General features: G+C 40.1%; 1 protein-coding gene across 1 annotated transcript in view; it reads left to right on the forward strand.

The window, feature by feature from the left end:
* The window catches only part of JMJD1C (jumonji domain containing 1C), a 92,320-nt gene that overhangs the window by 62,385 nt on the left and 5,777 nt on the right, over nucleotides 1-24,158 (forward strand). Inside the window, 15 exon segments of the mRNA XM_044659211.1 lie at nucleotides 1,865-2,079; nucleotides 2,770-2,922; nucleotides 5,657-5,746; nucleotides 6,628-6,755; nucleotides 7,173-7,386; nucleotides 7,826-8,040; nucleotides 8,473-8,570; nucleotides 8,572-8,611; nucleotides 8,686-8,823; nucleotides 10,711-10,879; nucleotides 11,729-11,819; nucleotides 12,555-12,685; nucleotides 13,181-13,303; nucleotides 20,725-20,864; nucleotides 23,407-23,583. Coding sequence (XP_044515146.1) covers nucleotides 1,865-2,079; nucleotides 2,770-2,922; nucleotides 5,657-5,746; nucleotides 6,628-6,755; nucleotides 7,173-7,386; nucleotides 7,826-8,040; nucleotides 8,473-8,570; nucleotides 8,572-8,611; nucleotides 8,686-8,823; nucleotides 10,711-10,879; nucleotides 11,729-11,819; nucleotides 12,555-12,685; nucleotides 13,181-13,303; nucleotides 20,725-20,864; nucleotides 23,407-23,583 — 2,122 coding nt within the window.

Raw genomic sequence — 24,158 nt, forward strand, 5'->3', positions numbered from 1 at the left:
CTCTCCAAAGACTCAAGTCATCTCAGTTGCTCAGTCTGACATCCTTTTGTGAGCCTTTATCCTTCCTGACTTTAACATAGTCAGAGTGCTGGCCTTGACGTCAAGAAGACTGGAGTTTCCAGGCCCACACCAAACAGGCTTGAACATTGGGCAAAGCCCTTTTCTTCTCTTGGCCCAGCAGACTGGAAGGTTCCTTACAGTTCTGAATCTGATCCTGGGACTTTCTTCCACACCTGTGTACTTGTTCTTCCAGCAGCTTTTGTGCTAGGGATCTCTCTTTAGGTCCACCTTTTTACCTGTCTGCCTAGATAGTGGAGAGTAGTTTGAAATAACTGAAAAAAGCTGGAAGTCAGACTGTGAAGGGTCTTAAGTGCTAAGCATAGTACTCTATATTTTGCCAGAGAGGCAGCAGTGAATCATTGCAGCTTGCTAAGGGAAATGAGTCCCTGTGGCTGAATCACCTTCCATGGCTCCCCCAGAAACTGTGAGTGCCCTTCAAGATTTGGTTTGCAGGACCCAGTTGCATGTCTTACCAGCTCCCTTGAATTCAGTTATCCCTCAGCAGATGACTCCCAAATCTATGTATCCAGCCCTCTTGCCTCTCCTGAACACCAATTACATATCCCCAATTAATTGAATGTTCCTTGGACCTCTCAGATTCTTAATATCTGAAATGGAACTTATTATTCTGCTTTCCCACCCTCACCCCTCTCTTTATTGAGTGGTTACCCGATTTTCCAGCTTCTAAGACAGTCTTTGACCTTTCCCCCAGGTTCCAGTACTTTGCCAAAGTCCTTTCAGTTCTGTTTCTGTAACATATCCTCTATTGGTCCTCTTTAAACTCACATGGAAACCCCCCCCCCCCATGTTGAAGCCTTCTTCATCTCTTATCTATACCATTTGTAATCATATTCTTTTTGGGCTCCCTTCTTCCCATCTCTCTTCTACCAAATTGACATGCCTAAAGCAAAGGCCTGACCATGGCATTCCCCTGAGCAAAACTCTAGTGACACTTTCTTGACTCATTTCACACTATTCTCCATCATGCATTTATTCTTAAGTGTTAATCATTCCAACTTGGATTTCCAACTCCCCTTTTAGGGGCTTTTGTCCAGATTGGCCCCTTCAACCTGGAATATGCAGACCTTCCTCAGTTTCCTAGATTGGATGCTATTGCCTAGCAAAAGCCTTTCCTCATGCTGTTTACTTGGGCTCTTCTTTCCTTCCTCAGTTTATCTCATATTGACTTGTAGGTCTGTAGTCTTGTGTTACATCATCCAGTAAACAGAAAGTTTCTTATAACAGCTATTGAGTTTTTGTTAATGTTTCATTTTTCTTTGTATTGCCTTTGCCTTTTACATAATTAAGTGTTCAATAAATGTGTATTAACAAGAATTTAATTTCACCTCTGGATATTCTTGAATTAGTTCACAAATGAATTATCTTCCTCTAAACAATGTTTAGCTAAGAATCTGCTTTTTTAAATTGTCAAGTTGGCATAGTTTTCATTCTGTCTTTGGGATAGATACAAGGGCAATTTGGTTTGCACCTTGTGTAGGGAAAAAGCACTTCTTGTAATGATCTATAATTGGTGAACATTTGCCATTTGCTCTCATAATATAATGTGCTCTTTGAAGTTGGAAGTACCTTCCAACTTGTCAATTGAAAGGTTCCATAGCAGTAAATTATTGTGAACTGAACTAGCCACATCATCCTTTCTTCCCCACTCTTTTACTTACATGAAAGTTAAACCAAGTTACTTGTTACTGTTTCCCTTTTCAACTAAATAAACATTTTAAAATGTCTTTAATAGATGCATTTTTTTAAACCTGCAGTCTAATGTTTTCATTATGATTTGTTTCAGATTGTCTTTCAGTAAAAATGGAGTGGTTAGAATAGATGGTTTCTCTTCTCCTGACCAGTATGATGATGAAGCTCTGAGTTTATGGACACATGAAAATTACGATGATGATGAACTAGACTTAGAGACTTCTAAATATATCTTGAATATTATTGGTGATAAGTTTTGTCAGTTAGTAACATCAGAGAAAACAGCTTTGTCCTGGGTGAAAAAGGATGGTAAGGCTACTTAAACTTTTTTTAAAGTTGCATTAATTGTGTTTGTTTTGTTTTCAGGAGTTTACTTTTCCTGATTTGCTGCCTGCTGTATCTAGAGGTGTGCCCAAGAAACTTGCCATAGTGCCCCTGCCTCATAAGAGCATATTTATATATTCCTTAGGAGGTTAATGAATGCAGTAGACTGTAAATCATGAAATAGTAATATAATTTGCTTACAATATAGGCTTATTGTGCTTCTAGTATTACTACACAAGTTTGTTAGTATAAATAAGCACTCCATAAAAAATAATTCTAGTGCCATCTCTCTTTATTCTCTTTATTATTTTCTATCCTAAATAGAGCTTGCTTTGTGTATATTTGTTTGCGGTGTCTCCCCATTAAATCATAAGGTCCTTGAAGGCAGATACTATATTTTGCCTCTTTTTCTATGCCTAATACTTTGCACAGTATCTGGCATAAAGTAGGCACTTGAAAAGTGTATGTTGATAGATTGAAGTGAGCAGTAATAATTGCAATATGCATACTTTTGTCTAATAGAGAGGCAATTGTTTTAAGTAGGTTAGTGTTTTTAAATCTGTGATATGTGTAATGCCTAACTAAGGAGACATTTTGTTCCATCAGTCTTGCATTGTGCCACACAGATGCTGGCATTTCCATTTCTGTTCTTTGACTGTTTATTCTGCATTTCAGCCAAAATCGCCTGGAAGAGAGCAGTGAGAGGTGTCCGTGAGATGTGTGACGCATGTGAAGCCACACTGTTTAATATCCACTGGGTCTGCCAGAAATGTGGGTTTGTGGTCTGCTTAGACTGCTATAAAGCAAAGGAAAGGAAAAGCTCAAGAGGTCAGTTTATAGCATGAACTAGCATACAGATTCTGAGCCTTTTTTGTGTCTCAGTTGATTTGGTAAAACGCACGGATTTCAGGCCCCGGTTTTTGAGTGAATAAAAATAAATAGATAGCATTACAAAGGAAACCACTTAAATTAAAATAAAGATGTAATATTCTTTCCCATCCAAATTCATGGAATCCCTGAAATCTGTCCACAGACTCCACCAGGGTAAGGACCTTGAACCTAGAGTATCGTGTATACATTTATTCTCATGTGTTTTAGAATTGCTGACCAAGAAAGTCATGAATGTTTTTCTTACCATATATACATGAGGCTTAAGTCTATAAAGATGAACTTTGAGCTAATTTTCTGTCTTAACATGTTTCTCCAATTGAGAAGAGTTGGGTTTTCCCCTTTTCAGAAACATTTATTATTAGGAGCTTGAAACTTCAGAATAAAATTGTATTCTATCTTTCTGCCCAATTTGTACCAGACAAGCCCTTTTCTCTGGCAAGTAGCAACATTTGAGTGATAGTCTGGTTAGTATATTTAATTACAGAATTAATGGTCTGCTTCATCAGAATTCAGTAACAGAAAAGATGAACTGATCTTAATGACTACCATCATTAGTATCTTCCCACCATACTTTCTTACTTTTAGTAGAACGCTAAAATAAACCTTGAAATTTAGAGAAAGCTCTGAGGAAATAAATCATCTAGTGCTAGCCTCACTAAAGCATATAGTGATTTAGAATGATCTTGTTTATCGATTTTATTAGAGATGACTAAAAAATAATGAAGGAAACTCATATTTCAGCATACCTACTATGTTCACATTGAAATAAGGTAGGGAAATTTAATAAATGCTTACTGAAATAGGGAAAGATTGACCAAGGAAACTTGAAATGGCTGACATTAACCTTAAAATTTGAGGCAACAGATTTTGGAAATGGATTCAAAAAAGATTATAGGATCTAAATCTAGAGTTGGAAGGAAACTCAGGCCATCCATTTTCAGCCTCACTTTACATAAGAGGAAACAGGCCCAGAAGGTTTAAACTGTTAGCCCAAGGTTACTGCTGGTGAGTGATGGAGTTGGCGTTTGTGCCATTAGACACAGATTCTAGATCCAGCTCTTTTTCCGAACTTTTCCTCACAGAAAAGCTTGAGGGAAGGGCAAAAATGTCCACATGTTTGTCCTGAGCTATTTTCCAAAGTCACTACTAACCAGTCTCAATTGCAGAAGGGTAGTGGATATAGCCACATGGATTACCATGGGAAAGGGCTTTGACCATTGAAAGTTTCATCAGCTTTTTATGTAATGATTGCCTTTGAAGAAATGGGAATGTGTTCTTCATGCACTTCACTTGCATCATGCATATACTGCTTGTTTTCTCAGTAGGTACAGGGGGGATGGGATGGAGGGAAGGAAAGGATTCAGAACTGAATTATTTTAAAATAAATAAATGTGAAAAGAAAAAATAGCAACTGCCCAAATAATATCACAATTACCATTTTTCTCTCAACTGACTATAAGAGGTTTCTTACTTATAGTGATTATTGGTTTTTGTTTGTTTTGATATATTTGTCAGTGCCATGGGCCTTCCCAATAAATAGGGTTGGTATGTCAGATTTTGGCTAAGGAGCCACTGAAAATTGTGGTCATAAGAATCTGAAATATATTTGAAGTTACCACACACCTTTTAAGAAATTGTGACTATGTACCTTTTCCATATGAGTTTCATTGAGTTAGGAAAATAATTCATTAAATGGCAGCAATAAGTTTTCTTTAAACCTTCTAAACATAGCATAATACACAGTGTTGATCAAAATCATGCTAATAAGGGGCAGCTGGGTAGCTCAGTGAATTGAGAACCAGGCCTAGAGATGGGACAAATCTGACCTCAAAACACTTCCCAGCTGTGTGACCCTGGGCAAGTCACTTGACCCCCATTGCCTACCCTTACCACTCTTCTGCCTTGGAGCCAATATATAGTATTGACTCCAAGATGGAAGGTGTGGGTTTTAAAAAAAAAAATCATGCTAACAAAAATAATCTGCCTTTGGAAGAAATTTTTGTTGGATTCAGTGGGTTGACTACATGTACCCTAAATATTTTGCCTCATCATATCTGTTACTCTTGGCACATGACCTGGATTGGTGAAAAGGTTGACACCAAGTTGCAGCTTCCTAAAGTCACTCTATTAACCTCCATTCAATTTAGGGAAGTCGGGCCAGGAAAATTAAGAGCCCGAAGTGGAAACTTCATTGCCTCTGAAGTCAGTGGGGCCTACACTTGCATTATTGCCTCTTTAACTTACTAGCTATGTGATTGTGTTAACTCCCTTTATCTCTATAGGCCTTAAGTCTCCTTATCTGTAAAGTAGCATTGGTCTGGATTATTTCATAGTTCCCCTTTAGTTCTAAATTCTTTGATCATCTTACTTGAATGTTTAAATTCCAAAAATGAGGGAAAGGTCAAAAAGAAAATAGCTATAGACAAGATGAGCCAACCCAAGCAAATAGTTTGGTATTATAAGCATTGTAGTTTTAGGCATGCCACTTAGCTAAACATTTTATTAGCATTGTGTTTCAGTAACTCATGAAAATAAGAAATGCATCTAAAAATTTCAGGAAGCTAGCATTAGTGTTTTGTGTAACATTTTGTATTCTTTTTATGTTCATACCAACAAAAACTGTCACATAGCCACATTTGAAAATAAAGGTAGAAATTGTGTTGTTTTATAGATAAAGAGCTCTATGCTTGGATGAAATGTGTCAAGGGACAACCTCATGATCACAAACACTTGATGCCAACTCAAATCATACCAGGCTCTGGTAAGAGAAAAAAAAAATCCTCTGGTTAAACTGTAGTCAGCTATTTTGAGTCACACATTAATTACACAACTATACTTAGAGACAGAATAGAATGGAGAGTTCAATTTAGTAGGCTTGAAGTGCCTGCTGTGTGCAAAGGACCTGTGTGTGGATACAAGTTTGGATATGGTACAGTTGCCAGCTTCATGGTCCTTAAAATCTATTAGTCAGATTAGCTCTGGTATACACAACCATTAAATATAGTCAGTGCCCTAAAAAAGGTGAAAACAAGGGTTTTGGTGAGTTTTGTGGAGTGATGATCATTTCCAATACAAAGGATTATGGAAAGCTTCCTTTGGTCAACAGTCAGAGTCATTTATTATTGTTCCCATACATCAGGCCTAGGCAGGGGACAGGCCAGCAAGGCATAAAGGGGCTGAGAAATTCAGTTTACCTGGACCAAAGAAGACATGAAGGGGCACTGTGGTAGAAGATAAGACTTTTAGGGCAGCCAGCATGGCAAGGTGTGGAGGGGCCTTGGACTTAGCAAAGAAACAGGAGATGTGGGGATATGATTAAATCTTGGTGGAAAAGGAAGATGCATCTGAAAGTGATCTCCAGCTAAGTTGGAGGGAGAAGAGTGAATCATGAAGATGAGCATCAGACTTTGAGAAGCTTGGGGAAGAGGCGTAGATCGGGTATAGTGAAGGATTGTAACAGGAGCCTCTTGGGAGATTGTCTGGGAGAGAGTAGATGGGGGTGGGGGGTGGGGCTGGCAAGGCCTAAGGCAAAGAGAGAAGGCAGTGAGGGCAGGGCCTAAATGGAAAGAGTTAGGCAGAGCAGCCTTTGCAGGATTAACATAAGTGACGGTTCTTGTCTCTTGTTTCTGCTTCATTTTGAAGTTTTGACAGATCTTCTAGATGCAATGCACAATCTTAGAGAAAAATTCGACATTGAATCTCATTGTCATTGTACTAACAAACAAAGCATACAAGTTGGGAAAATTCCTGCAATGAATGGAGTGTCTCAAGTGAGTCAAACATCTTTCATTATTAAAATAAAATTCATTGTTTAGTATGAACTTTCATCATCTTAAGCCCATATTTATGACACTTGTGGAATGAGATACATTTTCGGAATTATTAAGTAAGAAAATATAACCTTAGGGCAGCTATGTGGCTCAGTTCACAGAGAGCCAAACCTAGAGATGAGTGTTCCTAGGTTCAAATCTGGCCTCAGACACTTCCCAGCTGGGCGATCCCCCATTGCCTAGCCCTTACCGCTCTTTTGCCTTAGAACCAATACACAGGATTGATTCTAAAAAGGAAGGTAAGGGTTTAAAGAAATGGGCTTGGGGGGAGAAGGAGGAAAAAATGTAACCATTAATGTTTAACTTGTTTAACAATTGGAGATACTTTTAATAAATATTAATTGTTCTGCCCTGTAGGTTTTGCAGAATGTTCTTAATCACAGTAATAAAATTTCTCTGTGCATGCCTGAGTCTCAGCAACAGAATTCCCCTCAAAAGTCTGAGACTAATGGTAATACCAGCCCAGGGAGTGATGTAAGCACAGACAGCAAGCTAACTCCTCCAGAATCCCAGTCCCCACTACACTGGCTAGCAGATCTTGCTGAACAAAAAGCCAGAGAAGAAAAGAAAGGTAATTGTACTTAATTACATTGGGGGCTGGAAGAGGGGGATTGACATATACCATTCATTTTCTAGAGTAAGCATTTGTCTTTTATTAATGTGCTGTTTTGCATTTCAATATATTTCTGCTCTAAGAGCCTTCCTCTGGTGGCATTAACACCTGGTTCAAGACTCATTTATAATTGAGTGTACTAGAAAGGGCTGCTGGTAGATTAACAAAACACAGGCTATGGATGTTTAGCTGTGACATCTTGTCATAGGTACAACCTACACCATATGCCTGAGATATTGAGGAAAGGCTTTTCGTGGTCCGTATGACTACACCCTTCTTGTGAGGTATTTTCAGGTTTTCAAGTGCCAACAGCAAGTGATCCCACCATGCATAGTGTCAGTTTGATATATCCTTTTATATGCCCCATTAAAAAGCTTGCAAAATAATTCAATTTCAGAAAACAAAGACTGTCCTCTTGGAAAACACATGAAAGAAGAAAGAGATCATGATGCCACCGATTCTCCAAATGGCAAAACTTCACCTGCAGTGTCCCAGAATAACGAACAAGGATCCACCTTACGGGACTTGCTGACCACCACAGCAGGCAAACTGCGTCTGGGCTCTACAGACGCAGGCATCGCTTTTGCTCCAGTTTATTCTACAGGAGCCCCAGTGAGTTTATTGACAGATGACTTGGCATTTTTCAGGGCCTTAGAATTGAATTGAAGTGGACACTTGTGTCTGAAGAATGAGGCAATGAACTGAATTGCCCTCTTGGTGTTTCTCTGGAGTGAAATAATCAGTAAAATGAAAAACTCTTAAAAGATCACTTCTATTTTGTGTTTTGCATTGGTTTGTTTTAACTTGGAGAATGGAAACTGTTTTCTTTTTTCTTTTTTTTTTTTTAGAATCATCCACTTAACTCCTTTAACTATTTGCGCCAAAAGGGATACAATTAATTGTAATGTTTATAGTCACCTTATTGACATTGAGCCCTAATTGTTCTAGATATATTTCAAAATATTTTCTCTCAAAATGAACATTTTAAAGAAAGTGTTTTAATGATGTACATATTTGCTTTTTTTTTTTATACTTTTAATGAAGAGTGGCAAAAGTGGAAGGACTGTGCCGAACATCCTTGATGACATCATTGCTTCAGTTGTAGAAAACAAGATTCCACCAAATAAAACCTCAAAGATAGAAGAAGGAGGAGGAAAAGGAGGAGGAGGAGGTGAAGGTGAAGGTGAAGGTGAAGGTGAAGGTGAAGGTGAAGGTGAAGGTGAAGGTGAAGGAGGAAAACTTGAAGATGGCCAACAGACTGTCCTGGATGAAGGTGATCATTTGTCTGAGAATGTGCCCCACTCATGGATGTGCGAGAAACATGTCTTATGGTTGCAAGATCACAAGAATAATGACAACTGGAAGCTTTTCAAACAGTGCTGGAAACAAGGACAGGTAGGTATTTCTTAGCATGGCAAGCTCTAGTCCAGAAACTACTCTGGAAATACAGCTAGGTCTGGATCCAGGTGATGGGCAGTCTAGACCATGCAGCTAGACCCATCTAACAGTGAGGAAACAAAGCTGCCAAAACACCGTTACAATCTCTGGTCAATGATATCTGGCCAGGTTTAGTTGAAGTAGTATTAGAAAATTCAATTCTATGAATTTTAAGGCTAGTTCTGGCATCAGAGGCATCATGACATAATAGAAAGAGGACTGACTTTGGAGCCAGAGGGTGAGGGTTCTTCTCATTACTGAGCCCATCAGTCCACCTCTGGCAGGTGCTTTCCTTGTTTGTAAAAGTGGGCCAGGTGGTCTGGGGGATGATCTCCAAATTTCCTTCTAGCTCTAAATCTGGGGTCCTCCTCCTTCCTAAAAACGCTAGCTAGTAGATTTCTTGCTGTTATTATTGTCAGATGTTGTAAAATATAAACATTTAGGTGGAATAAGTATATAGGGGAATGATGTGTAGAGCCTTCAAAAATGTATTTGTAGGAAAACCTTGAATGGCAGACTTCTCTTGCATAATGTACCTTTAGATCAGTGATTCCCAAAGTGGGTGCTACCACCCCCTGGTGGGTGCTGCAGTGATCTAGGGGGGCATTGTTCAGGTCTTTTTAATACTTTTAGAAAATAGCAGTTTGGACTATTTTAAGAATTCTTAGTACAAATTTTCCATTATTCTTGCACATCCCCTTGCTTTTTTTTCTGGGCATTAACAACTAACATGAAGTATGAAGTGAAACCAAGTGAGAGTTAAAAAGGAAATCACTTGTGTAATAAGCTGTAGTTAATAATGTTGTTATCTGGTAGTGAAACCTGATTATCTATTTATGACAAAATGCCTGTCTTGATTTTTTGTGAAGCTAGATGGATTGTTATTTTAGCCCAAGGGAATGATCCCAAGAGCAGAATTCAGTTGAATAAATTTCTAGGATTTAGTCTCCTTATATGTTAGTAGAGTTGAATGAAGAATTTTCCTTTTGTGACTTCTTCCATGAATAATAAACTCTTGAGTTGTGTAGCTTTTAGAGAATCTCATCTGAACTATTCAGATGTTTAGCAATGCAGGTGCCAATTTCAGAAGTTTAAGTGCTCAGTAGAGGCCGACCTTGGAAGATTTTTGGGAGAGTGCTTTCTCTTTCCCACTTTTCATTGAGAAGAGTTTGGAAGTGATTCTTTTGGCTAATCTCAGAAGGGGAAAAAATTGGATTTTGGTCTAGTAGTTCTTAGCAAGAGAATGCCTATTGCCACCTGCTTCTCTTCCTTGCTTTTCTCCCTCACAATACTTTGTATTTATTTTGTATAAACAGACAAGAGTTGTTTCCAACAACAAAATAAAAGCTCATTTGGGGGGCAAAGACTGACATATTTTTGAGTGGGTCTCCAGTAGCTGGCACATTTCCTGGTTCCTCAGTACGTAAATAAGTGTGTTTTGCTTGCTGACATTGAATTTTAATATTCCAGGCTTCTAAGACATTTTGTATCATTAGGATACACCCTTAAGGAGATGACATTTTTATCCACTATCATGTATGTAAAGAGAAAGAAAAATGATGCATATTTATTAAGTCCTTTCTGTTTACTAAGGGTTTTTCTTCAGTATTGAGGCAAATATAAATCCTTACCTTCATTATGAAGCATCAATATTCTTAGAAAAAGGAAGAAATAATAGGAGCTGCTTTCTCAAATTTAGAATATCTTTGGTAGACATACTTGCAAAATGCGGGTCAGAAGTACTGAGCAGTTGAAATTAGGATTTAACTATAAATTGTGTGTTTGGGCTTATGTTTTGAGTTCTCTTTGGTTCTAATTTTTTTTTTCTCCTTTTTTGATAACCAGCCAGTAGTGGTTTCTGGCGTGCACAAGAAAATGAACATCAGCTTGTGGAAAGCAGAGTCAATTAGTCTTGACTTTGGAGACCACCAAGCAGATCTCCTGAACTGCAAAGACAGCATAATTTCAAATGCCAACGTTAAAGAATTCTGGGATGGTTTTGAAGATATTTCAAGTATGTGATTTCTCATTGTTATTTTGTTATTGTTAAGTAGAGCTTCAAAAGTGAAAAAATTGCAATTTAGAGATACTTCTAGAAGATAGTTAAGTTTGGGGCAACATATAGATTGAAATAGTGTTGACTACAAAAATGGGGAATTAGGAGTTCTGAATTCTAATTCTTGCTGCACCTATAACTACTTATGCTGTCTCTTTTACCAAATCATTTTAGTGCTCTGTGCCTCATTTTTTTCACTTTTATGTTGGGAGTGATATTAAAATTATTTCCTCAAATGAAATAATAAAAGTAAGAAATGTATTTTGGGGAAGTAAAAATCACTTTATAAATGTATAGTCTTATTGTTCATAATAAGTAAAAAGCTAAAGAGAATCCTTTTAAAGAGAATTCTTTTAAAGAGATTTTGTGATGTCATGATTTTATAGAATCATAGGAAATATAATGTGCTTTGTTAAAAAACCTTCTAGAGCAGTGATGGGCAAACTTTTTAGAGAGGGGGCCAAAGGAAAGGAAATGCTCATCTGTCAGTCTCTTTCTAAGGCAACTCTTTCGAAGTTTTGTTGTATCGTATCCTACTCATTTTATTCATCAGATTAGGAATAATGTCGGTCAGCCAGATAGAACATTTCAGGGGGCTGCATCTAGCCCACGGGCTGTAGTTTGCCCATCACTGCATTAGAGAATTAAGGATCCTGATACTCAAAAAGCATTTGTGGTTCCTAAATGCCCAGTACTATACAGTAATAAGAATATAACTTGTTCATAGTCTTTCCTGCCTCACTACTTCATTGGTGAAAACAAAAAGGCAGCTCAGTTTGTTTTTGATCATTTCTGCATTCGTTACAGAACGGCAAAAAATTAAAAGTGGAGAAACGGTTGTTTTAAAATTGAAAGACTGCCCTTCAGGAGAAGACTTCAAAACTATGATGCCAGCAAGGTAGCGTGTCATATGAAACTTTAGTGCTTAATAGTAACATTAGGGATTGGCTTCAGGTATAAGATAACCTCTTGCCAATAGGACATTTAGGAAGAAGGCGGTTTCTGTAATGAAAAGGCTCTACCCCATTAGCCTCAGTAAAGGCAAAGGGGAATTACTCCCCGAAACTTCTTATTTTCACAAACCTGGTTGTATTTTTTCTATTGATGTTTTTAAACCCTTACCTTCCATCCTAGAATCAATACTAATTATTGGCTCCAAGGCAGAAAGAGTGTTAAGGGCTAGGCAATGGGGGTTAAGTAACTTGCCCAGGATCACACTGCTGGGAAGTATCTGATTCCATCTCTAAGCCTGGCTCTTAATACACTGAGCTATCCAGCTGCCTCCACAAACCTGGTTTTTGAGGGCTATCGTTGCTTCATTGGATTTTACTAATGCTATGATTTCGGGGGGGAACTAATAATCCAAATTGGTGTGATCAGATTAAAGATCATCCAGGAAAGTTGTCTTTGATCCCTCCTCCTCTGTGTGTTACCAGTTGTATAGCCCTTAGACCTAATCAAAGTCGAGGGAAAATGTTGCCTGATATGACAAAGATGGGCCTCCAGATAAGCCTTCTTTTCATGGAGTTCTTTGCTTCTAGGTTTGTCATGGAAGTTGCTTGAGATACTGAGATCGAAAGCACTTTGAAAATTTTAAATTCCCAAAAAAATCTCAACTATTCTAATTTTCCAGATATGAAGATCTGTTTAAAAGCCTGCCACTGCCAGAATACTGTAATCCTGAAGGAAAATTTAATTTGGCCTCCCATTTGCCGGGGTTTTTTGTTCGTCCAGATCTAGGACCTAGGCTGTGTAGTGCATATGGTAAGTATCCCTCACTACCAAAGAGCTATGGAACTTTTACAGAAATATATGGTCAAATCCTTTGGCAATTTCCATTTAATAAAATGATGTTATAAATGTCTTTGTTATTGTATGGCTTTGCCCCCAATTTTGTTACATTCATCATTAGCTCAGTATCAAAGTTAGAAAACAAATGTTTGCCTTTTGAGTTTTCTCCATACTTAGAATTTTATGATTTTTATATTCTGTTAGAAATATTATTTTTAATGTCCCAAATTGTGTACTGTGACTAAATATAATGAAAGTTAAATGTATGGAGTAGAATGAATATAATACTTTTTAAATTTCAACCTTTTGTTGTTGAGTGTTCCTTTAGGTACAAGTTGAATTAATTAGACCCAATGCATGAATAATTGAGTAGCTATGAAGTGGATTTGGAAGATTATATTTTTATGCTTGAGTAGAGGTATAAAAATTAAGTGTCTTAAGAAAATTCAAATCTTATTTCAAACACAGGTGTGGCTGCTGCTAAGGATCATGATATAGGAACAACAAATCTCCATATCGAAGTTTCTGATGTTGTTAACATTCTAGTTTATGTTGGCATAGCCAAAGGAAATGGAGTCCTCTCAAAATCAGGTACAGAAACCTTTTTTGAACAGAGAACCCAGGTTTTTTTGGCTTATGGCTGAGTACCCAACCACAGATGTGTAGCACTTGAAGGTTAACTGGGTTTTTTTTTAATACCTTATTATCTCATCTGGTCCTGACCCCAACCCTAGAAGGTAGTAGGGTATTATTCCCCTCATTGGATAGATTAGGAGACTAAGTGATTTGTTCATATTCTTACAGTAAGTCATTGTCATGTAGAAGGAAAATCTGAACTTGGGTCTCTATTCTACTTCCAAGCCAGTTTTTCTACTATACTGCATTGACTTTCTATTTATTCCACCAATCAAAACCCAGCTTTTGTATTAACAGCAATAAATGCAAAGAAAATTTTTGAGAAAGGAACAATTTTCACACATTAGTGGAGTATAATTATGCATAATGTCATTTCTCATTTATTTTAGTTCATTTTAACACCAATCTTCATTGATTTTTATGTTACTTGAAAGCATGAATAAGATTTAGGAAGGATGCACATGGAGACACCATTTCAATAGCATACTGTATGGAAAACAGCTTTGACTTATGTGTCATGCTATCTAGACTCTCATCCTGACTCTGCTTTGGACAAATGATTTAACCCACTGGAGCTAGGGAAGGTAGTTCCAAGCAACAGGGAGTCATCAGCAAAGGCTTCATGGAATTGGTGCTTCTTGAGCTGAAGGAAGGAAAGTAAGCGGTCTCAGAAGACAGAGATAGGAATGTGGTACCTCCTCGGTGAGTGCAGAAGCATGAGGGACGGGTGGTGTATTGCAAAGGCCTGTTGGGTGTGTAGCTGGGTATCGGAAGAGGCTGTGACCAGGCTGTGTAGATATTTTTTTATAAAGGTTCTCAGGAGCCACTGGAATTAGAGTAGGGTGGAGATATCAGCTTTATGCTGAAGGGGAAAGTCACTTCTGTAGCTTGGTGGGGGATGGTGGGGGAGAAATGATACAGAAACTCAGTAGGAGGTCCAGGCAAGAGGCCATGGAGTGAAGGTTACATTAAAGTGGTGACTATAAAGAGAGAGAAGAGGGTGGCCAAAACAATGTTTGCCAGCTAATGGGATCATGGAGGAGATGAGAATGCCTCCCAGCACCTTATGAATCAGACAGACCAGGATGGTGGCCCTCATAAGAGTAATAGGAAATTCAGAATTTTTGAGGAAAGCTAAGTTTGAAATAACCATTCATGCAGGTTGATGACTGAATCGTTCAAATGAATTAAAATTATTTGAATCATGAAACCTGTATGTAGATGGAGTGAAGTCACCAAGAGAGTGTAGAGAGATCAAAGGCCCAAGACCGAACATTGGGGCTCACCACCAGGGACAGGGTCGAATGAGCCAATAAAAGAGACTTAAAGGAGCAGGAGGAAAGGGGGAATCAAAGAATGGGACCTGAGAAAAGACTATCCAATTTGACATGTACGAGATCAGTGAACATTTTAGAAACAGCAGTTTCAATTACTAAGAAGCTTGGAGGCTAGATTGCAAAAATGTTTGCAAATTGAGAGAGAAGGAAGAATGGAGGCAACAAACCTAGACTGCTTTTTCTGGGAGTTTGTTGAGAAGGAGAGGAAGATAGCTTGTGGAGAGATGGGGAAGTTTGGGTGGGATTTTTGAATATTTATAGACTCCTGAGAAGAAGCTAGTAAATAGCAAGAGACCAACATTGGGAAGGATTCAGCAGGAGGAATTGAAGAGGCAGTCTTAAGAGGGTAGGTGGGATAAAGGGACCACATAAGAGGAATTGACTGTGAGAAGAGACACTTCATTTTTAGAGTTTGGAGGAAAGGACAGCTGATAGGGATGCTCCTTGTATTTAGAATTTATCATCATTTTTATAACAATGTACACAATCTTAACCATACAGAAATAACAAAGTATTTGATTTTTTAAAATCCCTGGAGTTATTATAATTATAACAAAATATCTTATGAGGTGGGTAGGTTTATTCTTTTTTAAATTCATTCATTTTAAACCCATACCTTATGTATCAGTTCTAATACAGGAGAGCAGTAAGAGCTAGGCAATCAGGGCTAAGTCACTTAACTTGCCTAGGGTCACACAGCTAGGAAGTATGTGAGTTTAAATTTGCCCTCCGGTCTTCTTGTGACTCCAGGCTTGGCACTCTATCCATTGTGTTACCTATTCTTGACATTAAGTTTCTCAAAATACAAGATATCATTGAAAAGATTCTCATTTTTTTTGTTAACATTAAAAAAAAATTTTTTTTTAACCCTTAACTTCTGTGTATTGGCTCCTTGGTGAAAGAGTGGTAAGGGTAGGCAACGGGGGTCAAGTGACTTGCCCAGGGTCACACAGCTAGGATGTGTCTGAGCCCGGCTTTGAACCTAGGGACCTCCTGTCTCTAGGCCTGGCTCTCAATCCACTGAGCTACCCAGCTGCCCCTTCATTTATTTTTTCATCCTCTACGCAAGTTTAGAAGGTCTCCAAGTTACAGTGTTTACACCCTATTTCACGTGAATAGGATATTGTGTGTATTTCTTGGATAAGCCAAAGATTTCTTTATTCACCCTTAGCCAAAACATTATTAGAGTTTTTAAATTCAAACCTTATTTCTCAGGAGACCAGTTTAATTGTTCTTAAAGGCAAAGTATGTTATCTACAGCAAGTGAGTTCCTTTTCCATTCTTCTAGAGAAATATCTAGGTCTTAAATTGATTTTGTAAGATTAATATGTAGTCTTCGTTCTTTCTATTTCATTGGCAGAATTGCTGTATATTAAACGTATTTTAATTATCATCTACAGCTCTTTTTTTGTAAATGTAACCACCTCTTTCTAAGTCAGGCACTAATTTGAGGGCCTTTCACTGATTTATTTAGCAAGATTTTCAAAAATATCCAACAAATACACATTTTCCTGAAGGATTTTTGAACACAAAAGGAATTCTCTGCATTACTTTCAAGATTGTTCTGATTTTACTTCCTTCTGACATTCTTTTCATTTCTGTGCATTGTTTCTCATTTTATATTTTATTTTTTCTATTAACAAGCATTTATTTCTTCTTATACACTCCAGAGTTTAAAAAAGAGAAAGATAAAAACAAAAACCTACAGCTCACTGTTTCTAAATATTCTTGATTGTCTGTGAAGCAGGAGTTGAGTCTGAGATATAGGAGCCAAAGTTTAGGAGTGGTGTTTGTGTTCACCTGCATTTAATCTAGCTATTTATTGAGTTCCATTATGTTATCTCTCCATTTCAATTGAGAACTTCTTGACCAGACCTCTTGATATTGTATCCTAGAGTAGTCTCTCAGCTCACCTCCAACCTTTTCTTAGAAAAGTTTCCATCCCACTATCAGGACCAATCCAGGAGTTACCTTTCAAGCTGTCACCGGAGCTGCCTGTGTAAAAATGCACATGTAAACAATTTTCATTCACCCCAAAGGGGTTTGATCCATATTAATATAGAATTTTTATTGTTTGAGGGAATCATCATGCTGTGTGCTTTCTATATTCATATTTCAGAAAGAACAAAAGTTGGAGGACTTTAAAGGCGTGGAGCTCGCCTGAGTCAATCATTTAATGGATGGTTTTGGAAGGCTGATGTGAAGAAGGTTTAGAATCGTCTCTGTATGAAGCCCAAGAGGCTAGCACTAGCGTAGCAGGTCAAGGAAAACTTCTTAACCCTGAGAAGAGTCTCTTTGTCAGCCCAAAATGGAGATACCATGTGTCTGTTGATACTGGGGGCTCTTATTCAGGCATTCCAGGCTCCATTGTCTTCCCAGTCACCCAGCCTGCAACCTAGACATCATCTTCAACTCCTCACTCATAGCCCCTTCTCTCCTCCTGTCACCTCCCCCACTCACATTGGGGATGCGCCAGCCGCAGGTCTGGCCTAGGTGCCTTCCTGTACCCATTGAGCAAACTCCTCTATTTGCCTGCTGCTGGAGCCCTTCAGCACCCAGTCCTTCTTCCCTTTCTGAGCTCAGATCCCATCTTCCTTCTGAGATTACCTCCAAATTACCCTATATCTGGCTCTTTCAGACAGAATTCCCTTGATGTTGTCTTCCCCATTAGACTGCTCCTGGAGGGAAGGAACTGTTCTGCTTTTGTTTTGTTTCTGGCCTTTGTGGTGTTCTCGGTGCTTAGACCAGGGCCTAGAATATCACAGGTATGTGCTTAAATAAGTACTTGTGGCTTGGCCCGACCTCCTGATTTTATGACTAAACAATCTATAATATGAAAACCTCTCAACCTGTTGATGAATGCTTCTTCCCTGGAGTTTTGTTATCTTTGATGACATTTAAAACGAGGACCTTTTCAGGGCTCTGGAGGAAGTTGTTTTAACTTCTTCAGGATCTTCTTTTTGAAGTGAGGCCTTCAGGATTCCGGCTACAGGTCTTTTTCTTTGCTAGTTATTGCAATTTCTAACTACTAAAGCCATTGTTTTTCTCTGACTACACGCCCTTTCTCCCTTTGTGGGATTCTCATTTGTCTTTAGTCCCCTAGCCTAATCCTCGCTGCTGGAGATCTCTGTGACTACTCTAAAGCCCCCTGCATCTTCTGGGTCTAGTGTGAACAGCCTGAGGCTCCCTCTCTTCCCCCCAAGGGGACTTTCTCTGGGGCTAGGGCTGGAACAACTACTCTGTGCCCGCATGTTCATTTTCAACAATCTGGTGCTTCATTTCTGGAAAGACAAAATTGGAATATTTTACTTTCTTCAATAAGTGATAGCAAAGAACTTCAGACAGAGGACATTCTCCTTCCCTCTAGCATGCTCAGGTGGGATCATTTAAAGCTGTTTTGCCTGTAATTTGCTAAATATTTTCACTGTATCAGTCATTCTGGTCAGCACCATCTTTTATCATGTCAAATAGGGCCTTTGACACTTAGAAGTTGAATAAGCCATCTCATGGGATACAGGGAATCCTCCTTTGAAATATGATAGGTATGGTTTTTGGGGGGAAATGATTTGGCTTATTTTAAGCCTCTAGTTATCACTGGGGATGAGGGGAGAATGTTATGTCCTGCCAACATCTCTTCTGTGTGTACACTTTGAAGATGTGTCCATTTACTAGGCTCAGAGTACTCTCAGCTAAAGCAACCATATAGTCAAATGGAGGAGTCTTTCCTCTGCCATTAATGGCACAAACCATCCATTGTGATAAGGAATTTGGGTAACTTTGCATTTCTTTATTTTTTGCTTCATTATCTCTCTCTACCTGTCCTTCAAAGCACAACTTTGAAAAGAAAAGAAAAAGAAAAGCTTAACCATCCTATTTCACCTCTCCAGTGAACTTCTCTTCAGGATGCTTATTTATCCATAACAGAGAGGAGATTTCCCGTTGTTTTTTTTTTTGTTTTTTGTTTATTTGTTTGTTTGTTTGTTTTAAGTAGAATTAAAGCAAGATGCAAGTTAAAATCTGGCCTTAGAAGCTAGCTGGGTGACCCTGCACAAGTTGTTCAGCCTGTCCACTCAGTTTTTCATACATCTCGTGGGTATAAGTGTCTCCCTCATAAAGTTCTTGTGAGGGTCAGCTGAGATGTCCATTAAGCACTTTGCAAATCTTAAAAACAACATATAAATGCTGACTTGATTAGTAGTTGTTTCACACCACCAAGAAATTTCTCTCTGAGCTCCCACTTGCTGCGTTTAAATACCACAAAAAGACACTTGGCCTCCTCAGATCGATGCTCTGGTGATACTTGCAGCCTAGTCAAGGGGCCCTCCCCACCGAGGTAGAAGAATAGGTGCCTTTGCCCTAGCGATCTTACTTCTGTCAACTGAATTGAGTTTTGTCTTTGAAAGGCCACATTCATGCAATTGTGCATACACGTGTCTCACAGTCCGGGCTTCGTATAATCGGTGACCTATTGAGAGTGTCTCACGCTTTGGAAAGCTGACTTGATCCCATCCCAAAACCTGCCCACCTTTCCCATAAGGTGGTGGTGAAAATCCAGCTGGAGGATATAGATAACTAAGGGAATGTGCTGGAAAGAATGTGCTCTTCACAGGAACAGCCTGATTCTCTGGGCCTGTCTCAGGTGCTTGTAGTACTTGGCATTTGGCTTGAAGACATGTAGCCACTCTAATAGAGGTATGGGGCTGGAGGAGTTCTGGGCACCATCTCTCAATGCTAATTGAGCTGCTCCCTGGGCTGTCCCCCTCTTTACCTCACTCACTAGCCTCCCTGGCTTCCTTCCACAGAGGCCTCTAATGCCCGGATGGCTGCTGCCCTGCTTCCTTGCTTACCTTCCTCTTGCACCAGCTGGTCTTATACGGCCTGACTTGTGTATGGTCTCCCCCATTCCAGTTGGGGCTCCTAGAGTGTAGGGACTCACTTTTTATCTTTCTTTGTATTCCCAATACCTGCTGCCTGGTTTGCCCTCTTAATGAGAACTTCCTAGACACCCCAAGGCATTAATTATGCTAAGGAGGCTCAGTGGACTTCAGCAGGAACAGCAAGAGAGGCCCTGGCCTTCCCACATCTGCCCCCTCACCTTTGGGCCTCCATGAGGAGCCCGGGGAGGACTCTAATCACTGAATAAGAGTTAACACCGAGAACTGGTTTGCCAGCCTGTGGCAGAGCCAGTGAGAGAGAATGCGCTGTGGGAGGGACTCAGATTATTCCTCAGGATTTAAGCTGAAGTTTAGAGCGGCAAAAATGCCTGACTCGTAATCTGGAGAACATTCCTGCCCTCTAGTTTCCTGTTCTGGCTAGATTACCGCAAATCTGAGTGTTTGAGAATTGCAGGAAACACGAGAACGGGCCCCCTCCTCAGACACGTGCTCTTGGCCAGTCAGTCAGCATTTAGGGGGCAGATGCCCTGTGCCAGGCAAGAGGAGCCAAAGGGACTGCCCCTGGAGAGGGTTTTGTGCAGGCAGGCTCCGGGGAGTCCTCATCTGTAAAATAAGAGGCTTGGGCCATCCAGCTCTAAATGTCTGTGTCTGGGGACTAGTGTCACCTGTGGCCCTGCGGCTTCAAGGCTCTCCATTCCTCAGAGCCTGGACAGCACCATTGGGAGGGTGCTTGTTGGGCTGCTTGTGTTGGCTTCCTTCAGACTCTCATTGGTAATGGCTACATGCAGCTTCCTGAAAAAGTCCTTTTTAGAGAAAGACATGCTTTTCTCTACTCCCACTTTTCTAAAAACCCAATTGTGCTGAGATGGACGGTGGTGGTTTTGGTGCCTCTTGCCAAAGGTCTTGCTCAGACGTCATCTCCATTTTATTTCTGTTCCTCTCTGGCATGTGAAGGCACACCAGCTAAAGGAGCTGACCTTTGTCCATGAGGGAGCATCAGTCACTGAGCACCACAGATTTGAGGCCTTGCTGCCAGGTCCGAAGTCCCCTCCATAGTCCCCAGTGTGGCAGTGTCCTTCCTCAGACCCTGGCCCTAGAGCTGATTGTGTTCTTGTGAGCCTTGAAAGCCCTCTCCATGTTTCAGGAATACTCAAGAAATTCGAGGAAGAAGACCTGGATGATCTTTTGAGGAGAAGGCTGAAGGACTCAACGGAAACTCCCGGTGCTCTGTGGCACATCTACGCAGGCAAGGATGCAGACAAGATAAGGGAGTTTCTTCAGAAGGTATGTGCACCAGCTTTCTGAGTCAGGAGGCTGCTGGGGTGGAAAGAAGGGATTTTGGGGAGAGGCTGACAGGTGGGCAGGAGGCACCCAAGTCTCAAGAATGAGACTCAGTTGTTGTTTTTTTTTCTTTACAACTTCTTGTAACATTATGATTGGACTTCTTAAAATAGCTTTTAGATTGTTTTAAGAAAAGTTAAAATTAGAAGCTTGGAAATTTGAAGACAAAAGTCTGAACCCATTTTCTTGCTCTTGACTTTCCCTGTTTTGTAATAGGGGTTTTAATTGACAGTCTCTTCCTAAGGATGTAACTCTCCTGGTCCTCCTCCCCACCTCCCCTTCCTTATGGGCTAATTTGTTGATGAGCAAAAAAAAGTCTCCCTTGGATGGGGACTGGTGGAAGGAACCTAGAAAGGCCGGTGAGGGTATTTTGTTTGTATGTTTTCACCTTGCATATTGGCCTGGAAACAATGTCTTTGCGGCCTTTGGGTATGGTTGCTCTTGGTTCCGTGTACTCTAGGCCAGAGACATCCCTCAGGATTCTGGCCGGGGCCCCTGCTCTCTCGACGGGATCTCATCGGCTCCCAAGGATTTAATTACCCGCTTGTAGACTTGATGATTCTCAAGTCTCCCTGGCTTGTCCCCGTGTCCCTGCTGACCTCCAGTAGACATCTTAAATTAGACCTGTCTGAAACACAACTCATTAACATGATGAAATAATAGTTGTAGAAAGCACCTCGCCCCATGCCTGGCATACAGCAGACACAGGCATGCTTGTTGCCACCTCCTTTCCTCCCAGGCCCTCGGGGGTATATCCCAGCCATCTCTCTCTCCCTGTCAAGAGCCAGGCTGTTGCCAAGGCCTGTCAGTTTCCCCCTTGCACCCTCTCTTACAGCCCATCCTTTCCTCTGCTCAGGCCCTCATCCCCTCGGGCTGGGGGGTGGGGTGGGGGTGGGGAGCAATCCACCTGATTGAAGGCTTTTCACTCCCATCCATCCACCATTCAGCCACTGAAGTGATTTTCCAAAAGCAAAGGTTCTGCGCACGCATGCACACTCGCACTCCATTGGCTCCCTGGTACCTCCAGGATCAAATAAATTCTCTGTTTTGCATTCAGAGTCCTTCTTTTCTAGCCTCCTTATACTGTCCTGGGTTAGCCCACCAACACTGACCTCCCAGCATTTCCTCCAACAAGGCTCCACCTCTCAACTCATGTATCTTCTGTTGCTTCCTTCAAATCCCAGCCAGAATCCTGCCTTGTCCATGGAGCTCTCCCCAGCCCATCTCATGCCAGGGCCTTTCTTTTAGGCATGATTTCCTGCTTATCCTGTCCAGAGCTTGCTTTGTAAAGGTTTGTTTGCATGTTGGCTCTGTGATTGGGAGCTCCTTCAGGGCAGAGCCAGCCTTTGGCCTCTCTTTGTATTCTCAAGCTTTAGCCCAGTACACATAGTAGGCACTTAATTTATGTTCATTGACTGCTTTACAATAGAGAGTCTTGTTCCAGTTAACTTTATATCTGATTGGTGGTGAAGAAGCTTGTCAAGCCAAGTAAAATGTCATTTGGAAACATATAACTAAATACATCAAAATTCAATAGAGTAATGTGAGTAAGTGTTTTTAGGAGTCAAAACTCTGTACTGGGGTATCATTCTTAGGAGTAGCCTTTATTTGAATTTGGTTACTACATATGCTAGGAAAATACGCCACTGGACTGAGGATATGAATAATACCTTGACCTAAGATATTAAAAGACAGAAAGTGAAGAAACAGACCAATTTGTTTCTAAATGTCACCTTTGCAGGGGATTCGTCCAAACCTTCCTTTTTGCACTCACGTTTTCTCTTTCTCACTCACTCATTCACTCTCTCTCTTGTTAATCATGATAATATTATGGTTCTGATGTGCCTCACCTGAAAGGTTTGTCACTCTGATAAATCTCTTGTTCTGCCACCATCAATGGCAGTCATCTTCCACACTTGGGAGGATCTCTGGTTCTGCTGGTGTCCATACATACCCAACCTCCACTGACACAGACCTTCTGTATTCATTTGTGTGCATTTTAAATTAAAGGTTGAAAACTCCTACCTCTAACAGTTGAACTTAAATCATTAGTTGTTGAAAGGTATTAGCTAAAATAGCAACAACTCTTCTGGTTTTAGAGCATTAGTGATGTACAGACCAGCTACATAGCCCAATGATGACTCATTTAGAGAACAGTGTTTACTAGGATAAGGCAGTATGTTTAAGGCATCGGTTTTGATGAAGTGATCCTATTTTTAGTGGATTACTTTGGCTAGAGACCTAGACAATGAGTCCATTGGACAGGACACCAGAGCAGAAGGAAGTAGGGAATGTGCTGTCTTCATTAGGCTTAATTGGGTTTCTATCATTTCTTTGAACCATAATCAGATTCTCCTTTTAACTTGAGACAAAACGTTTCTCAAGACTTTGCAAACATATTACTGTTGTTTTAAAGACGACTAGTTTAATCCCCTCAGCCTCCTAAGTTGGATGTGTGTGATCCATATATTATCCCACTCTCTAGATTGCAAAAGAACAAGGCCTTGAAGTTCTACCAGAGCATGACCCAATCCGTGACCAGAGTTGGTATGTGAACAAAAAACTCCGCCAAAGACTGCTTGAAGAATATGGAGTTAAAACATGCACTGTTGTCCAGTTTCTTGGTGATGCGATTATCTTACCAGCTGGTGCACTTCATCAGGTAAAAATGAAATAAAATCTCATTTCTTATGTCTGTTTCTGAGAGAACCTCTATAGAGATCATATGGATCTTTGCCTGCACAAGTGTTTTTTCAAGGCTGTTGTAATAATTATTCATCCTTCCAAGAACTACTGACAGTCGACCACTCTTCATGGCTGAGAACTGATTGAATTTGTCCCTGGCTTAAATCTTAAGCATTTTCATGAGAAGTTGAAAGAGACACATCTTAGAATTCATTTTTTAAGATACTCATACACTAAAATTGCAAGAGGAAAACAAGACAAGATTGATGGGACCAAATCTAGTTGCTCAGTGCCTGGGGAACATGAAAATCAAGAAATGAAAATACCAAGAGCAGATACTGGCCCTGCAGTGCAAACTGTAGGTGACCCATGGGAGGTAGATATTCTTGAGCACACCAGCTTCCAGACCAAGGATGCTGGTATTATATTGCACAGGTGAGGAACTCCACACAGCTCTCCTTAGTCAGCCACCCGCTGCCTGGAGTTCGACTGCATGACATTTGTTTTAAGTCTGAAAAGATGTCCCAGAGCAACTGGTCACTGGGAAGGATG

This window comes from Gracilinanus agilis, chromosome 2 (genome assembly GCF_016433145.1).
Source record: "Gracilinanus agilis isolate LMUSP501 chromosome 2, AgileGrace, whole genome shotgun sequence".
In the NCBI taxonomy this organism is placed as follows: domain Eukaryota; kingdom Metazoa; phylum Chordata; class Mammalia; order Didelphimorphia; family Didelphidae; genus Gracilinanus; species Gracilinanus agilis.